At 50.1% G+C, this 14595-nt stretch overlaps 1 protein-coding gene across 1 annotated transcript in view; it reads left to right on the forward strand.

The window, feature by feature from the left end:
- CASQ2 (calsequestrin 2) overlaps positions 1-13062 on the forward strand; it is a 34372-nt gene extending 21310 nt beyond the window's left edge. The window contains exons 7-11 of the mRNA XM_030020523.2: positions 3469-3514; positions 5987-6041; positions 6744-6844; positions 7212-7286; positions 10997-13062. Of these exons, the coding sequence (XP_029876383.1) occupies positions 3469-3514; positions 5987-6041; positions 6744-6844; positions 7212-7286; positions 10997-11194 (475 nt within the window). The 3' untranslated portion in view covers positions 11195-13062. The remainder of the gene's footprint in view (positions 1-3468; positions 3515-5986; positions 6042-6743; positions 6845-7211; positions 7287-10996) is intronic.
- Positions 13063-14595: the final 1533 nt, after the last annotated feature.

Consider the following 14595-nt stretch of genomic DNA (forward strand, 5'->3'; position numbering starts at 1 on the left):
ATCAGAGCCATCAATATAGTTAGGGGACCCCAAATTGGGCTGAGCTGGAGGTTTGTGTTCACACACAGAGGGTTTAGAGACAGGATCATCTCTGGAATCCACAAGTCACCAGACTTTGAAACAGATCTCTGCTTTTTCTGAAACGTGAAGGGGTCCTCTGTCTCCCATGTACTTGCAGGTCACTTTGCTGACCTCCTGGACTTCCTGACCTCAGTCCTTCCCATCTTTTTTTTCCCAAGCTCTTTCTGTCAAGCAGCAGCATCAAGAGGCTGATTAAACACAGTCAGCTAAATGCTAGCCTAATAAGGCAAGCTCTCCACCAGCACAAATTGCAGTGGAAACCCCCCAAGTCTTACGTATTTCAAGATGCTATGTGGTGCTTGGTAGGAGCGAGGGAGTGGGCCATGTATTTTGCAAGTGCCAAGGCTCAGAAAGGAATTAAAAGGAGTCTCATGAAATTGGATGCCTGAAATCCCAAAGCTGCCAAGGTGCTGCCATGGCAGGGGAAAAAGCCTGGGGTGACAGTGATATGTTCCCAGCTGAGTCTGTCGGAGCAGAAGTGCTTCTCCCTGCCTTGCCACCAGTCAAGGACCTAAAGCCAAAGGCTGGAAGTGGAATTAGACAGACGTGGAGATGATCAGGTCCGTAGAGAAAAACAAAGCGACCTCAGCAGCTACCACGTGCTCATTCCCTGTAGACAACTTGGCAGGACCTTCTCCTCTGCAGGAAGGTGTAGAGGACCACTCGCCTCCTCTTCCTCCTCCTCACGCACCAGACTTTCTCACTTCACCCCGGCTGGCAGGCATGGGCTTAGGTGCAAATCCCCACTGCCACCTCTCCATCGCCCAGAAGGAGCCCCGGCACATCACTGGGGAAAGCTCGCGGTGCTCAGCAGTACCCAGGCTCTTCGGCATGCTTTAAACAGCCCTTCCAAAACATGCTCCCCGCTGCTGTTCTCTGTTATTGTGGTGTAGCGACATGGGGGCTGAATTCTGCTCCCTCTTACTCGCCCAAACCCCACTTACCCCGCTCCCGCATAAGGAAGTAACCAGAGTAAATCGTGAGTAACTCTGCAGCAATCAGTACATGTGGGTGTGATCAAATCCTTCCCACTGAGTTTCTTTTCTCCAAGAGCTGCCCCCAGAAAATGGCTAGGGAAAGCGTCTTGAAAGCCAGGTACAAGTATGCATAAGTACATAATATGCATTCAACTGCTATAATCTCTACTTTCTGACAATCAGCAATGAGGAGACTTGCTGGGTCAAAAACTGTATCCCTGATTGTGTGCTTAGTGGCTATTTCTTCAATTTCTACAGTCATTTTTTACCTCATTTCTATTTTGATGCTGAAAGTCTCCAACTGTAATGAGTTCAGCGGCTGAATTATGCATTGCATCAAAAGAGCACTCCTATTTGTTCAGTTTATACCTGCTACCTAATAATTCTGCTGTGTGCCTACTAGCTCTTGTGTTAAGAGGAACAATGACTAGACATTCCCTCTTTCACTTTTTTTGGTCACCATTCCTGATTTTTTAGACCCCCTGCCAAACCCCTCTTCAGTCACCCCTTTTACAAGATAAAGAGTTCTTATCTATTTAATCTCCACCAAACAGAGGTCATTCCATACCTTCGTTCACCACTGCCCTTTTCCCACGTCCCTTTTTCAGTAATTAGATATAATTTCTGTGATGGGATGACCAGAACCACACATACATTCACTGTGGAAGTGCACAGTGTAGTTGTCCATTGCCATAATATGTATGAAGTGTTTTACTCCTTAGTCATTTTCCAACTGTTTGTAACCTTCTTTTTGCCTTTTGCCTTTGGAGCTGATGCATTCTCAATTTGTGGCACCCGGGCCCCTTCCCTGAGAAGCAATAGTTAATTATAACTAATTTAGAACCCATTGTTGCACCTGTATAATCAGGGTTGTTCTTCTGCAAGTGCGTTACTTTCTATATGCCTATCTAACATGCAGACGCTCAAGTCTCACGAGATCCCTCTGTATCTCCTCATAGTCAGGCCTGTGCTGGTCATTGAAGAATTGGATATGAAAAGCAAATGCTGCCATATTCCTATTTCCCATCTTTGTCAGATTATGTGAGAATATGTTATGCATATGATCATGCTAAAGCATAGGCTATGAATCTTAACTGGTTAATTCTTTCTGTCATGAAAACTGATCGTTCACCTCCACCCTTCATCTTCCAATGACATTAATCCACAGGAGGACCCCTCCTCTGATCTATCTGCATCTCGGTTCCTCTGAGAACCTTTAGTAAGGGACCTTGTCCAATGGTCCTCTGAAGGCAGCTCACCGCATTGCCCAGCGTACCTTCGCCCACTCGTTGGCTTGCTCTGGGAACTCCAGCAGATCCATGGCCGTGACTTTCCTCTTAAAGGCCACGCATCTCTTGTGCTATCGTGTCATATTCCTTCAAATGTCTGTTAACTTTACTTTTGCTGGTAGCATCGTGCCCATAAGGACGTCGCCCTTCCAGATCCGTGGCTCCTCAGGTCCTTTAGGAACCTCTAAGAAATGCTCCTTGTTTTCACTGCTGCGGTAGCGAGGCAAACTGAAGCGACATCTCATTGATGCCACCTGGTTCTGGCAACACGCTGCTAATCCCTTTATCAATCTGTTCTAGGACCTCGTCGATCGACACTTCTCTTGCAACAGCTCCCGGGGCTGGTCAGCCAGGGAGACCTGCTCTGCTGGAGGAGCCTCCGCGAACACCTGATGCCACAGCAAGCAGAGATGCAAAGGATTTCTTGTGCTTCTCTGCTGTGGCCTTGTGTTCCTTGGGTGTCCCTTTAACACCCCAATCACCTTTCAGCTTGCCAGGCTCTCTGACACGCTTCCTGCTATGGACATGTCTGAAAATAACTACTATTCTTTTTTTTGTCCTTTATAAACTACTTCTCCAAAAAATTTGCTTTGGCCAGTCTTACGGTTTAAATTTTCTTGCCAGTGGTTATTAGGATCTAAATTTTCTTCCCAGAGGTTATTCTGTCTTCATTGCTTCAGCAGAGTTTGGAAGGATTTTTGTGGTGTAATTACGCTGGGGTAAAACCAGGAGAAAAAGGGAACAAAGCCCATTAGGAACGTCCCAGGGACTGGAAGACAGAAGTGAATGGGTCACCTCGCGCTCTCAGCACGGGCAGAACAATCTGCCATGTGTGGGACTAATTCACCAGCACATCCCAGCACAGAGAGGCGTCTCATCCTCCCAAGCACAAATAGCGGCTGCAATGACTCCAGTGGGGGCAAGGGCAGGGTTTTATCACCATAAATAAAAGCACAAGTTGACCTACTGTCCCCCCCGCTTGCATTCAAAACGCGGTGGCCAACGGCGCTGACTCCAGCCGCCAACCAAACGTGGCACGGTGACCTTTTCCGTGACGCTGGCAGCATCATGGGTGACGGTGCCGGCCGCGTCCTCAAAGAGTGTTTCTGTCTTCCTTTCAGGGCCACCTTGCGAAAACTGCGCCCAGAGGACATGTTTGAGACGTGGGTAAGCACGGGTGGGTGGGAAGCCTTGCATCCCCTGCTAGCTTCCAACAAGAAACGGCTGCTCAAGAGCTCCAGCCCTGGGCGAAACGTTATCTTTCCTGCCTTGCAAAGCCACTTTCCCTCCTCTGGGAAGAAGGGAAAGCCTTGGCTGCGATGCCCAGTGCCCGAGTTCAAACGATGTGCTCAAATGCTTTGCTCAACAGCTGACCTGGGTCCCGTTTGCTCCACGGAGAGAACGGGGAAAGCTAATCAAGCGTGCCAGGCGCGTGTTGAGCCTCTGGAGCGGCCGTGATATACCTACGGAGAGCATCCTTCCCGAGGATGCTCTGTCTCATCTAATGGGCATTGGTACTGGTGGTGGGGTGATTTCAGTGGTCTGCTCCTTGGGCGAGCTACAGAGATGGTACCGAAGAGATGATTCATGGAAATTGTACCAGGGCAGTTGTACAATTCAAAATTCAAGCAAGGGCAGGCAGTTCAGTTAATTACATAGATTACGGAGCAAATCGTGCACTGATTGCACTTCTCACGGTGTGAGCAAGCTGCAAGCCGGTGATTGTGAAGAACTAACCAGCGGTTTGGCACTGATGACACGCAGAGGATTCTCCTGGTCTGCAAGGGTGGGGAAGAAGGGAAGGGTGAAAACGAAAGAAAAATCTTGTATAACAAATTATCCCTTCACTGTGAATGAGTACAATGTTAATAGCCAGTCAGGGACCTTCAAGTGCCAGCTGAATGCTGAAAAACAAAGCCGAACAGGTGCTTTACAGACACTAAGGAAGATGCAGTCTTTTCTCCATAAAGCTCAGCACATTTATAACAGCATTCTGTTGCCTCCTTGCTTGGCTGTGTAACATGAAATGCTGCGGGACTCCGAAGCACCAGAAACCTTGGGAGTCTTTAATGCAACAAGGAGAGAGGTAATAAAACTGAACTGGGAGTTATGAGTCACTTAGGCATGATAGCTTTTCATTTTGTTTTAAAATACAGACTCTGTGTAGAAGATAGCTTCCTAGATCCACTGAAGTCCCTCGAAGTTTTTCCATGGGGATTCAGTGGGACACAAATTTCACATGCCGTGGTTTTGCTCTCATACTGAACATGTTCTAAAATAAGCTCAGGAAAATTGTGAATTTTCAGCAGCGGAATGTTTGCTTTACCAGCAGCCTGGGAATACAGAGCTTGCCTCCGCTATGAGCAGGGGACTTGTACCTGCAGGAGACAACGGGCTGGATTCTGATCTTGCTGCAAGTTCAGAACATCCTCAATGCCTTCACTGGAGTTACTCCAGTTTTGTTTGCTGTCTTGGAGGTCAGAATAGAGCTACATTTTGTAGCTATATATATAATTATATATTGCATATATATATATTTTTTATTTTGCTGTCTGACAATGCTGCTGGCAAATGTGGAGAAAAAGCAACAGTGTAGATTTTTCCAGCCGTGAGTGGCCTGAATCCCAAGTAAATCTGCCTAGAATGCCCCACTGAAAACGTATTCCCTGAAGACGCCAACAAAGGCCAAACAACCGCTATTGTTTTTAAAGATAATGTTTTCCACTTAATCTTTCAGGGTTTTTTTTTCCTTTCGGTTTTTGATGGTGGCTTTGTCACCTCTGGGCTCAGAAGGGAAAAGAAATTAGCATTTAGATGGGAATTTTTTTTTGCATTAAAACCAATTGAAATGGAAACCGGGACCGGCAGCGGGCGAGGAAGGCGAAGCCGATCCGTGGGATAATTCAGAGATGACATTCATAGCAGACGGATGATGAACCGGCCGGCAGATCCATTGGCCTTTGCCAATATCATTACCCATTATTCATGTATCTCATGGAGAAAAGCAGTCCACCAGGCCATCATTTCTCTTCTCCGCTAATTGGAGCCCTGAAACGAGCCTCCCACTCAATTCCCCTCGCTGCTCACCGAGACCCTTGGCTAAAGGAGAGACCCTTCACCTCCCAAAAGGGGCCCAAGCGAGCCACCTCGCCTCTCATATTGTGGGGAAACCTCCTTTGCTGGCCCCAAAGGAGCATGTTTGGGGGCTGAGCATGGTGGCAGGTATTTGTTTCTCCGCAAACCATCCCCTGCCAGCTGCAAATTTATGAGGGTAGGCGGTCTCAGGCATGGAGGGTGAGCCTATATTCCCATGCTAGAGAGCCCTTGACCTTGTCTGCAGGCAAGGTTTTTGCCTCACACCATCAGAAGCTCCCTCGCCTTTGCCATCGTGGTGCCCACCTCATTTTTAGCTGAAGGGTTTCAGCAACCCTACCCAAACTACCCGCTCCAGCGCCTAATACCTCCACGACTCGGCCTCACCTCAGCTCCCATTTCTGGTGTCTCGGTGGAGCTCCCGACAAGCCTCCCTTTGCAATCATCCTGTTCGTTTGAAGACATCCCACCACTCCTTGTCTCCAGCAACCGCCCGGACTCGGTCCTCCCTCCCTGGCCCATCGGTAATAGTTTTGTTGTTTCCAGGAGGACGACATGGAGGGAATCCACATCGTGGCCTTCGCCGAAGAAGACGACCCAGGTAGGAGGCCGTTTTCCTCCTCGTATGACTCTCCATCACTCAAGAAAGTGTAGTTTCACATACTTTGTTTGCACTGGGGAGCCCCGCGCCCCGGCCGGGATGGGGAGCCCCAGCCTGCTGGGATGGGGAGACGGGATGCTTCTGGGTGTTTACGCTAGCAGGTATGCTAGCCAGGATTCAAATTCTGGATATAAACGGATGGCTGGCTGGGAAAAAAAAGTCATCCCCTCCATCCCAGCACCAGGATTTGCTTCCTAACTCTGCGTCCATCTTGCTGTGTGGCTCCAGGGAAGTGCTGAGGGCTGGGTGTGTGATGGGCATGCGGGATACCCGTGGGCATCAGCTCCTGAAAAGCCGTGGCATGGGGTGCTTCTCAGTGCCATCAGCGTGCCGAAAGGCTTTGGCCTCTCGGGGGCTCAGTTCCTCCCTCACCGCAAGAAAATAGTGACATTGTTCCACTCCACGGAAGGATTACGAGACTTAATTCATGTGTAACTAATTTCAATACCCGGGGAGGATGCTGGAAATTAAAAGCCTTATTATCAGAAGAAAGAGCTGGGAGACAGCATTTTAATGAGAACTATAAACAACTTCTGTGTGCATAGTCGGGGGGGGAAGGGTGAGGGAAGTTGAAAACCCCACAAGCGAAAAGTGCCTGCATGTTTGCAGGAGAGAGCTGCAGCGGTTCATGTATCATTTCAGATGGTTTTGAGTTCCTGGAAATCCTGAAGCAGGTTGCCAGGGACAACACCGATAATCCCGACCTGAGCATTGTCTGGATTGACCCCGACGACTTTCCTCTGGTGAGTGGCAGGGGGCTCCTTGCCTTTCTTGGTTTAATTCACGGATGGGGTTGGTGTGTGTGTGTATGCACAAGCACAGGAATTGCCCCAGGGAATTTGGGACGGGGAAGGACGGGAAACTGGACCACGGGTGATCCCTGAGAGCTGCTCGTTCGGGTCTGTTTCCCATGAAGGTGGTATCTTGGGAACATCCCGAGATTCAGCACTTTCCTTTGCCATGCGTGGTGGCCCAAGCTCACGTTCAGCCTTTCTTCTCTCCCACGCACTCATCGATGCACGTTCTCCGCACCGCAGCCCAGCCGGCTGAATTAATGCAATGGGATGTGGCAAATACCCTTGTCTGAGCTTTTTTTCCTCATTCCTGCAGCTGATCACTTACTGGGAGAAGACCTTCAAGATTGACCTGTTCAGACCACAGATTGGGGTGGTGAACGTCACAGACGTGAGTAGCATGTGCCCAGAAAAATCCAGCGAACCCAAGATTAGGGTGCTAGAAAGGACGGGGTCTGAGGTCTGCTGAAATCGGTGGGATTTCTGCTAAGTGCAGGTAGACCTGGCTTTTCCCCAGGGAAAAAGCGTAAAGCCCTCACCATTCCCACGTGCAGCGGGGTTCATAACACCTCCGACGTCGGGCTTCAGTCTGAGCATGTTTCTGCTGCCGAGTCGCGCACAAACCACATCTGCTGAGGACAGGACCAGCCCCTGTGGTCTGAGCTTCAGGGCTTTGCCTGGTTTTGGTTTCAAGGTCTCACATTTCCACCTGCATCCGCAGCGTGCGCCTTTGTCCATGCCCTGCTCTGACTGAACCTGGGTGGGTTGGTGGAGGAAAAGTGTGTGTCTGTAGGGGGGAAAGCGAGCTATGCTTAGGGGAGGAGAAAAAGGAGGGTGTTTTTGCAGCAGAAGCAGAACGGCACAGCTTGAGTGTAGGAAGGAAAAGATGGTCCCCAACAGATGACAGGGAGAAACTGCACAGCTCGGAAAAAACCAAATAAATACACAGCCTTATTAAGAGTGCAACATAAACTGGTAATGGAGGGATCCTGCTGGGGAAAGGAGGGTATAGCGGGGTTCATCCAGGCCCTCCTCCTCAGCCACTGCCTTGTGGGTAGTGCTGGAGGGATTTGGGTGGGAAGAGGAGACGCGTCCGCCCCACGCCCGTCGGCAGCGAAGGTTTTCCACGCCATCCCGCAGCCGGCAGCGCTGCCAAGGGAAAGCTGCGCAGGCGGGTGCTGCTTCGGCACGGCTGCAGGGATGGCGGGACCCTCAGGACCCTATGCTATCGGGACAGCTTTCTAGCAGCCACTGTTTTCTTCATGGTTGTCTTCAAGCCAGTAAGGCATGAGACCGATGTCAGGTTGCCCACGCACCGTTAGCTTTTAAGGGAGGTGGGAGAGGGACCCAGCTGACCCCCACCAGAGAGCTGCTGAGTGCAATGTAATGTGCGTCACGACTACAGAGAGAAACCATTTTTCCTCTTTCTGCCAATAACACTCCAGACGAGCAGAGAGCCGTAATGAGGCACACTCCAGCCTGGCTCGCTTATTACCTTAGTTTATTTTTGATGGTTAAGTGCTGGGTGTTTTAATCTCTTTAAAATGACCTTGTGTGGGTATGTAAGTGTCTCTGGAAGCAGAAATCTCTCCACTGCAGAAGTGTTTGTAATTCGGTGCTTGACTTCGTGTTTGAAATTTCAGCTGTATGAGAACCTGATGTTTCATTAGAAGAGAGCAGAGAGGGACTTAGAGTTGGGACAGCTATCTGGAGCTGGGCACTGGTTCTGGCCCCTCCACCCACCTTGCTCCCGGCCCCCATGTCCCCTCTCCTGTACCTCCCCAGAAAAAGAGGGACGGCGAGGGTGTAGTAGATAATTGTGCCTCCTGTTATAAAAAACATGCTGCAGGTGCACAAGATGGGAGACACGGTAAGGAAGGCAAAGTAACGGTGTTATGAAGAAAGGGGAGGCCCTGGATCTTGCCCGTCCCATTGAGCGGAATGAGAGGCTGGCTTGGGAGTCACGGAGCAGATGCGGTGCTGGCTGGATGTGAGCGGTGCTTTACCTGTAGCGGAGCAGCATCCGCCAGACTGTGGGACAGACACCTAGAGAGTGAGGACTCAGTGGGTTAAGGCTCGTTAGCAGAATTGTTAAGGGAGAGACAAAAGGGAAGAAGGCCAAGATAGCATCCGTCACCTAAGGTCATGAGAGAAATGAACAGACAAGCCAGAAATACAGCCCAAGTCTTCCAGTCTTTTGCCCGTATTACTAGTCTGCAGTATCTCCCTTGATTATATTTACTGCAGCTGGCCATGTTTAAGTCATGTCAAAGCTACATTAAACAGCTATCAATGGAAATTCATGGAAGTGGGACTGTCAGTGGCAAGAGGATCTTATAGAAAGCAGGAACATATGCCTTATTATCCAGCAGTCACTCAGAGACCTGTAAAAACTCATGCATTATCTAGCTTTGATATAGTAAATGTTTCAGGTTGTTGATTATAGTATTTGCAGGTTTTATTTCATTCCTCTTAAGTCTGTTTTCTATTCCTCAAGAGAGAGATTTAAGAAAGTTCTAGGTTGGCGGGTGATATCTAAAACAAACACTGAGCTCATTTCGTTATTTCAGTGTTACATCACTGCATTCAGCCAAGTTACACAGGTACAAAGTGGGGCTTACACAACAGAGTAAAAATAAACACTGCTGTTGGCTTCGGTGGACATAACCCCTGTGACCCCATCGTTTCTCTAAAAACCTGCCAATACAAACACCAGAGCTCCCAGCGGCCCCCGCCAGCCCGTCACATCGTAGTGGCTCAGGACTAGGGCCATGACGCTCTGCAAAATATTGCTGCTTTATTTGCACAGCATCTTCTCTAGGTGCAATGGGCCCACCCCTGTTCCTGTTATTTAAAGGTGTTGCTTTTTGCCGCACGAACACTCCGGAGGTTGGGGACAAGATCATTTGCAGGAAGCAAGAGCTGCATGCCTCTCCATGGCTCTTTTCTATTACAATTTTGGTGTTTTAGAAGGAAAATATTGCAAGGGAGAAACAGCTTTCCTTGAGCAGAAATTGGTCTGGCTTTTTAGCAAGCCATAAACCAAAAAGAATTAGGTACCACAGACAGGGAAAGAAGATGGGTGCATTTGCAAAAGCCGGTAGTTATCTTCTGACATATGAAAAGCACTTGCTTCTGCCACATCAAATGCTGAACGAGATAACCTCACAGCACCTCTGCAAAATAGGAGGCTGATCCTATTTTATGGAGGGGAGACAGTGAAGGGAAAGGGGCTTAGCCAGGCATTTACCCAAGGAACCTATGGCAAAGCAGGGAGAAAAACCTTTCAGTTCCAGCCCTCAGGGACCATCTAAGCTATGCCTCCTGTCCCTGGGTAACAGCCACAATTTAGACAGCATCTTCTTACTGAATCCCCCCATCCCTTCCAGTTTATGTAAGTAATGCAGACAGCTGGGGAGAAAGAACAGGGAGCACCTGTAGTCCAGGGCATCGGTGTTTTTCACCATTCTTCAGCTGGAGCATGGCCGAAATGATCTGAGGAAAGGCTCTTCCGAAAGGAGGAACCACTACCACATGTGGAGGGTCCAGAGCAACATCCTAAGGCAAAGGTGATGGTGAAAGAGGCTGGCAAGAAGGGGTGCTGACAGCAGGCTGCAAAAAGTCTCAAAGGAAGAGGTCCCAGAAGGGCTCTGGAAGGAAGGAGGGAAATGCTGAGACGTCCTGTGAACCGGGGTGATGCAGGGGGAGCTGGCATAGGTCTCTTCATGCTCTCTTTATGTAGACTTGGAGTCCACAGAACTGGCCGGGCAGGGTGAGGACAACGCATCAGGCGGACAATGCTCTCGCTCACGGGTAGAGGCAGTGCAGGAGAGGAACAGGCGGTGGGCGCACATCTAACCCAGGGCAACCAGTACCACCCACTCACGTAAACCCACTGACCAGTCAGAAGCAACAGGGGGAAGCGGTAACCCCAACGCGCGGGCAGAGGGACACCGCGGCTGAGCCTGCCCACGGGCTGTGGCAGAGAGGGAGCTCCTGCATCCCACCCGGGGGCCAGCCCTTACCCCCGCAATAGCAGCGGACCCCGTCTCTTCCCTCTGCCTCCGAGGGTGGCTAAGCCCCCATCACCTCTCCCCGCAGGCTGACAGCATCTGGATGGAGATCAGAGACGACGATGACCTGCCCACAGCCGAGGAGCTGGAGGACTGGATAGAGGACGTGCTTTCCGGGAAGATAAACACCGAAGACGATGACGACGACGATGACGACGACAACGACGACGATGACGACGACGATGACGACGACGATGACGATGATGACGATGACGACGACGACTAACTGTGACTCTGCGCAGTTTGACTTGTGGGGGCCGAGAGGCCTCCCCCTGCGGCAGGTCCCTCTATCAGAAGACCTGTGTTTGAGCGTCAGCAAGCACCGCTGCTCCTCTTTCCCCCCTGCCCCGCTCCCCCTGCCCCTGCCCTCGCCGGGACCCCCCCCCCCACCATGGCCTGATTCTCAGCGGTGCTGAGCCACCGGGACTGCCCCTGCGGGCACCCAGCACCGCTGCAAATCATGCCTCCTTAGTCAGGACAATAGGAATCTGCAGGGAATCTGCCTCGAGTGTCCCAGGGCAGGAGAAAAGTGCCCGCCTGCTCGCTGCCAGAGGGAGACAGGGAGCCAATTTGTGTTTTCCGTGCTCGTCGGCCCAGCGCTTAACATCCAAAGACCAAATCTCACTTCAAGACATAGGGAAGGCCACTGTAAAATTTAAGTCCTTTTATTAAACTCAACGCCCTTTGCAGCTACTCTGCCAAGACCACTCAATCCTGCAAGTTCTGCCGCGGGAGGCTGTAGCTGCTCGTTCGCATGCTAGGAGCAGCAAAAAGCTTTGGGAGGGGAGGAAGGTTTTAGGGATGCTATTTTAAGTTTTCAGTGATTCCGTGTAACGACAGGTTATTCTTGTCTGGCAGCGCTATGCAAGACCAAACACCGCGGTCCCTGTCTGAACCTCTTTCTTTTTGAAAGCTCAGGCCAAAGACAGGGTAAATGCAGGTGGTCTGACACGGGCCGCCAAAGCTTGCGAGTTCCTGAACTGCTGGAAAGGCCGATCCAGGTCTGAGCCCAAACTCTCGAGGCTGAAGGTCATGGCACTGAGCCAAACTGTTGGTTTTAACCCCAAGGAAACACCAGAGCAGACTCCAGGCCAGTTCCAAACATCTGCAGCCAGGTCTGGGCTGGGTCTACCTTCCCTTTCAGGTGACCCTCAGCTGGATTGAAGGTGGTTCATGCGAGATAGACAGCATACTCTCCTGCCAGTGGAAGCATTCACAGGGGCCCACCCTGAAGCTCTCCTATTCCCCCTGACCTTCCAGTTTTAGCTGACTTTTAACCCAAAGCCTACATAGCATCTTTTCCCATGACCAAGATGTTGGGAGGGAACACGCCCATCCAACGGTATTAGATGCTGGATAACATGCGTTGGGCAACGAGCAGTGAAAGGATTGAAGTTGTTTGGCTTTTAAGTGTTCAGTTGCACAGTTAATCCCTGCTTAAGAGACTCGGATGTCCCACGGGAGGCTGCGAGAAGCCTCTTTTGACTGCGGACTGAGAAGGAGCTCAGGGCACCAGTTCGCAGTCAAGGAGGTCACTCGCAAAGCAAAGAGTCAGCAACTCGGTCCTGGCGAGTGCAGCACCATCCATGTGCAGGTCACTGCGACAGCGTTAGGTCTCCCTGCTTTCCCATGCCGGCAGATTTCAATTGTCTTAGCTTATTAGGTTTGACCATAGTGCAATGAATGGAGAGTTTGGAGATAGTTTTATCTTTATAAATACATTTATAAATATGTTCTCCAGTCGTTCAGACTTGTTAGCATAGGTAAGGTACACAGGTCCTCTCTTGCTACAGACGAAAAACATTGTTCTGACCTTTCTTATACTGGCTTACGTCAGAGGTAAGAGTCGTTAGGGGAAATAACAGTGCGAGGGACAGGAGAATCAGAGCTCGTTATACGAATGCAAATCAGCCTGATGAGAAACAAGGTTTACACACTATCTATTTCTTTTATCAGATGAACTGCAAAGCAAGATTTTATAGATTTTTTTTTTTCCTGCCTGTTGATCAGTCTCTTTGACTCTCTCTCTCTCTCTCTCTACATTAGCCGAAATAGAAATTTGAAACTACTGGTATAAAAAAGCTGAAGTACTGATATATTCCTATGTGTGCCATATCCCCTTGGTGGAAAGTGCCAGCATGAACAACACGCAGCTGGCTATCTATATATCTCTATGTATATGAATGAATACTGTGCTTACACGGTATACGACTGTAGGCCACGTTAGCTCCTCATTGAGCATCACCCAGCCCATGCTTTTAAGGCACAGCCTATTAGAAAAATAGACAGGACAGCAAAGCCCCCAGATCAACTATTTGCCCTTTCTTGCTTCTTTACAATGCTTAAGCACTGCCTGGAAGACTTGAACTAAGTGTGTTTGGGGAAACCATCCACCTGGTCGTGCCGGGATTACGAACAACTTGGCCTCATCCCAGAGGACGCGGTGGAGACTTCCAAGAGCCTGGAAATGCAGAGTGCTGCTCTCAGCCTGGAGGTCCCCTCCTCTCTTTCACTCGCACCCCCTCTCTCCTGGCCCAGCACCCTCCTTCTGCTCTTTCCTTTCAGCTGTTTCTTCAAGTGGTTTGCTGGAAGACCCTGGCTCAGAGAGAGAGGGAGCAAGCGGGACTCGAGGTCTCGTTGATGCACATCCGTAAGGAGCAAGAACGGGCAAAACGAGCCATTTAGTAGTCTCCTAGTCTGTGATTACGGAACAAATACTCACCTGAGAAAAGTACTTGCTTATCTTTACCTTGGGGCTACTCCCAGGAGTAAAACACACACAGTTTCACCCTGCACAAGGTAACAGCCTGCAGAGGCCCTGCAGCTCCAGATCGGTCACTGCAAAGTGCCATGAATTTCTATAAACATGAAGAATAAATGAAGAGTTACTCTACTGCCTTTCCTAACCGGCAGTCTCTGGCCATCCCGATTGCCTGGCTACTTTCCACGTACCTCCCCTCTCGCTGTGGATGCCCGTCTATTCTGATGTGCCCCTCTCTAGACGCTCCGAGGGGCACAGCTTACACGGGCAGACCCCGCAAACGGCACTACGGACGCGTTCAAGCGCACAGGCTTTTCACAGGCACGTACACGTTTCAGTGCATCGAGCAACAGAGCTCTGGGGGAAAAAAAGTAATTGGTGTAGTGGTGCTTAGGCTTATACGGAGGCCACTTTGGCTGGGTTCATACTGGGGGTGGTGGGCTGGTGTCAGTGGTTTATGGAAAGTTTCCCTTGAGTTGTGAGAGAACGGGCTAATCCTACGGCTGCCACTCCTTCACGGTGCCAGCGCGGTCCTTGATGGGGACCACCCCTTCTCTCTTCCCTCATCCCCTCATTACAGTTTTCATCGTTCTCTTTGCCCACAAACTGGAACTTTTTATCTTCAGCTTTTGGGATAAACACATAAAAAGTTAAGAAAACGTTGCAACAGAGGAAGGATTGCAGCAATGAAGACGAGTAGGCAGCAAAGCCTCTCCTGTTCACCTGTAACACCTCGTCTGCCCCGAGTTCATAGTGACCAAACCGCCGAAGGAGGTAATACCCCTTGTGAAGGAGATGGCAGCTTCAACTCGAGTGTATTCCTTGCAGGGACAGGTAAGACAGTGGTATGGGGAGGTATCACACGC

The sequence above is a fragment of the Aquila chrysaetos genome, chromosome 7 (genome assembly GCF_900496995.4).
Source record: "Aquila chrysaetos chrysaetos chromosome 7, bAquChr1.4, whole genome shotgun sequence".
In the NCBI taxonomy this organism is placed as follows: domain Eukaryota; kingdom Metazoa; phylum Chordata; class Aves; order Accipitriformes; family Accipitridae; genus Aquila; species Aquila chrysaetos.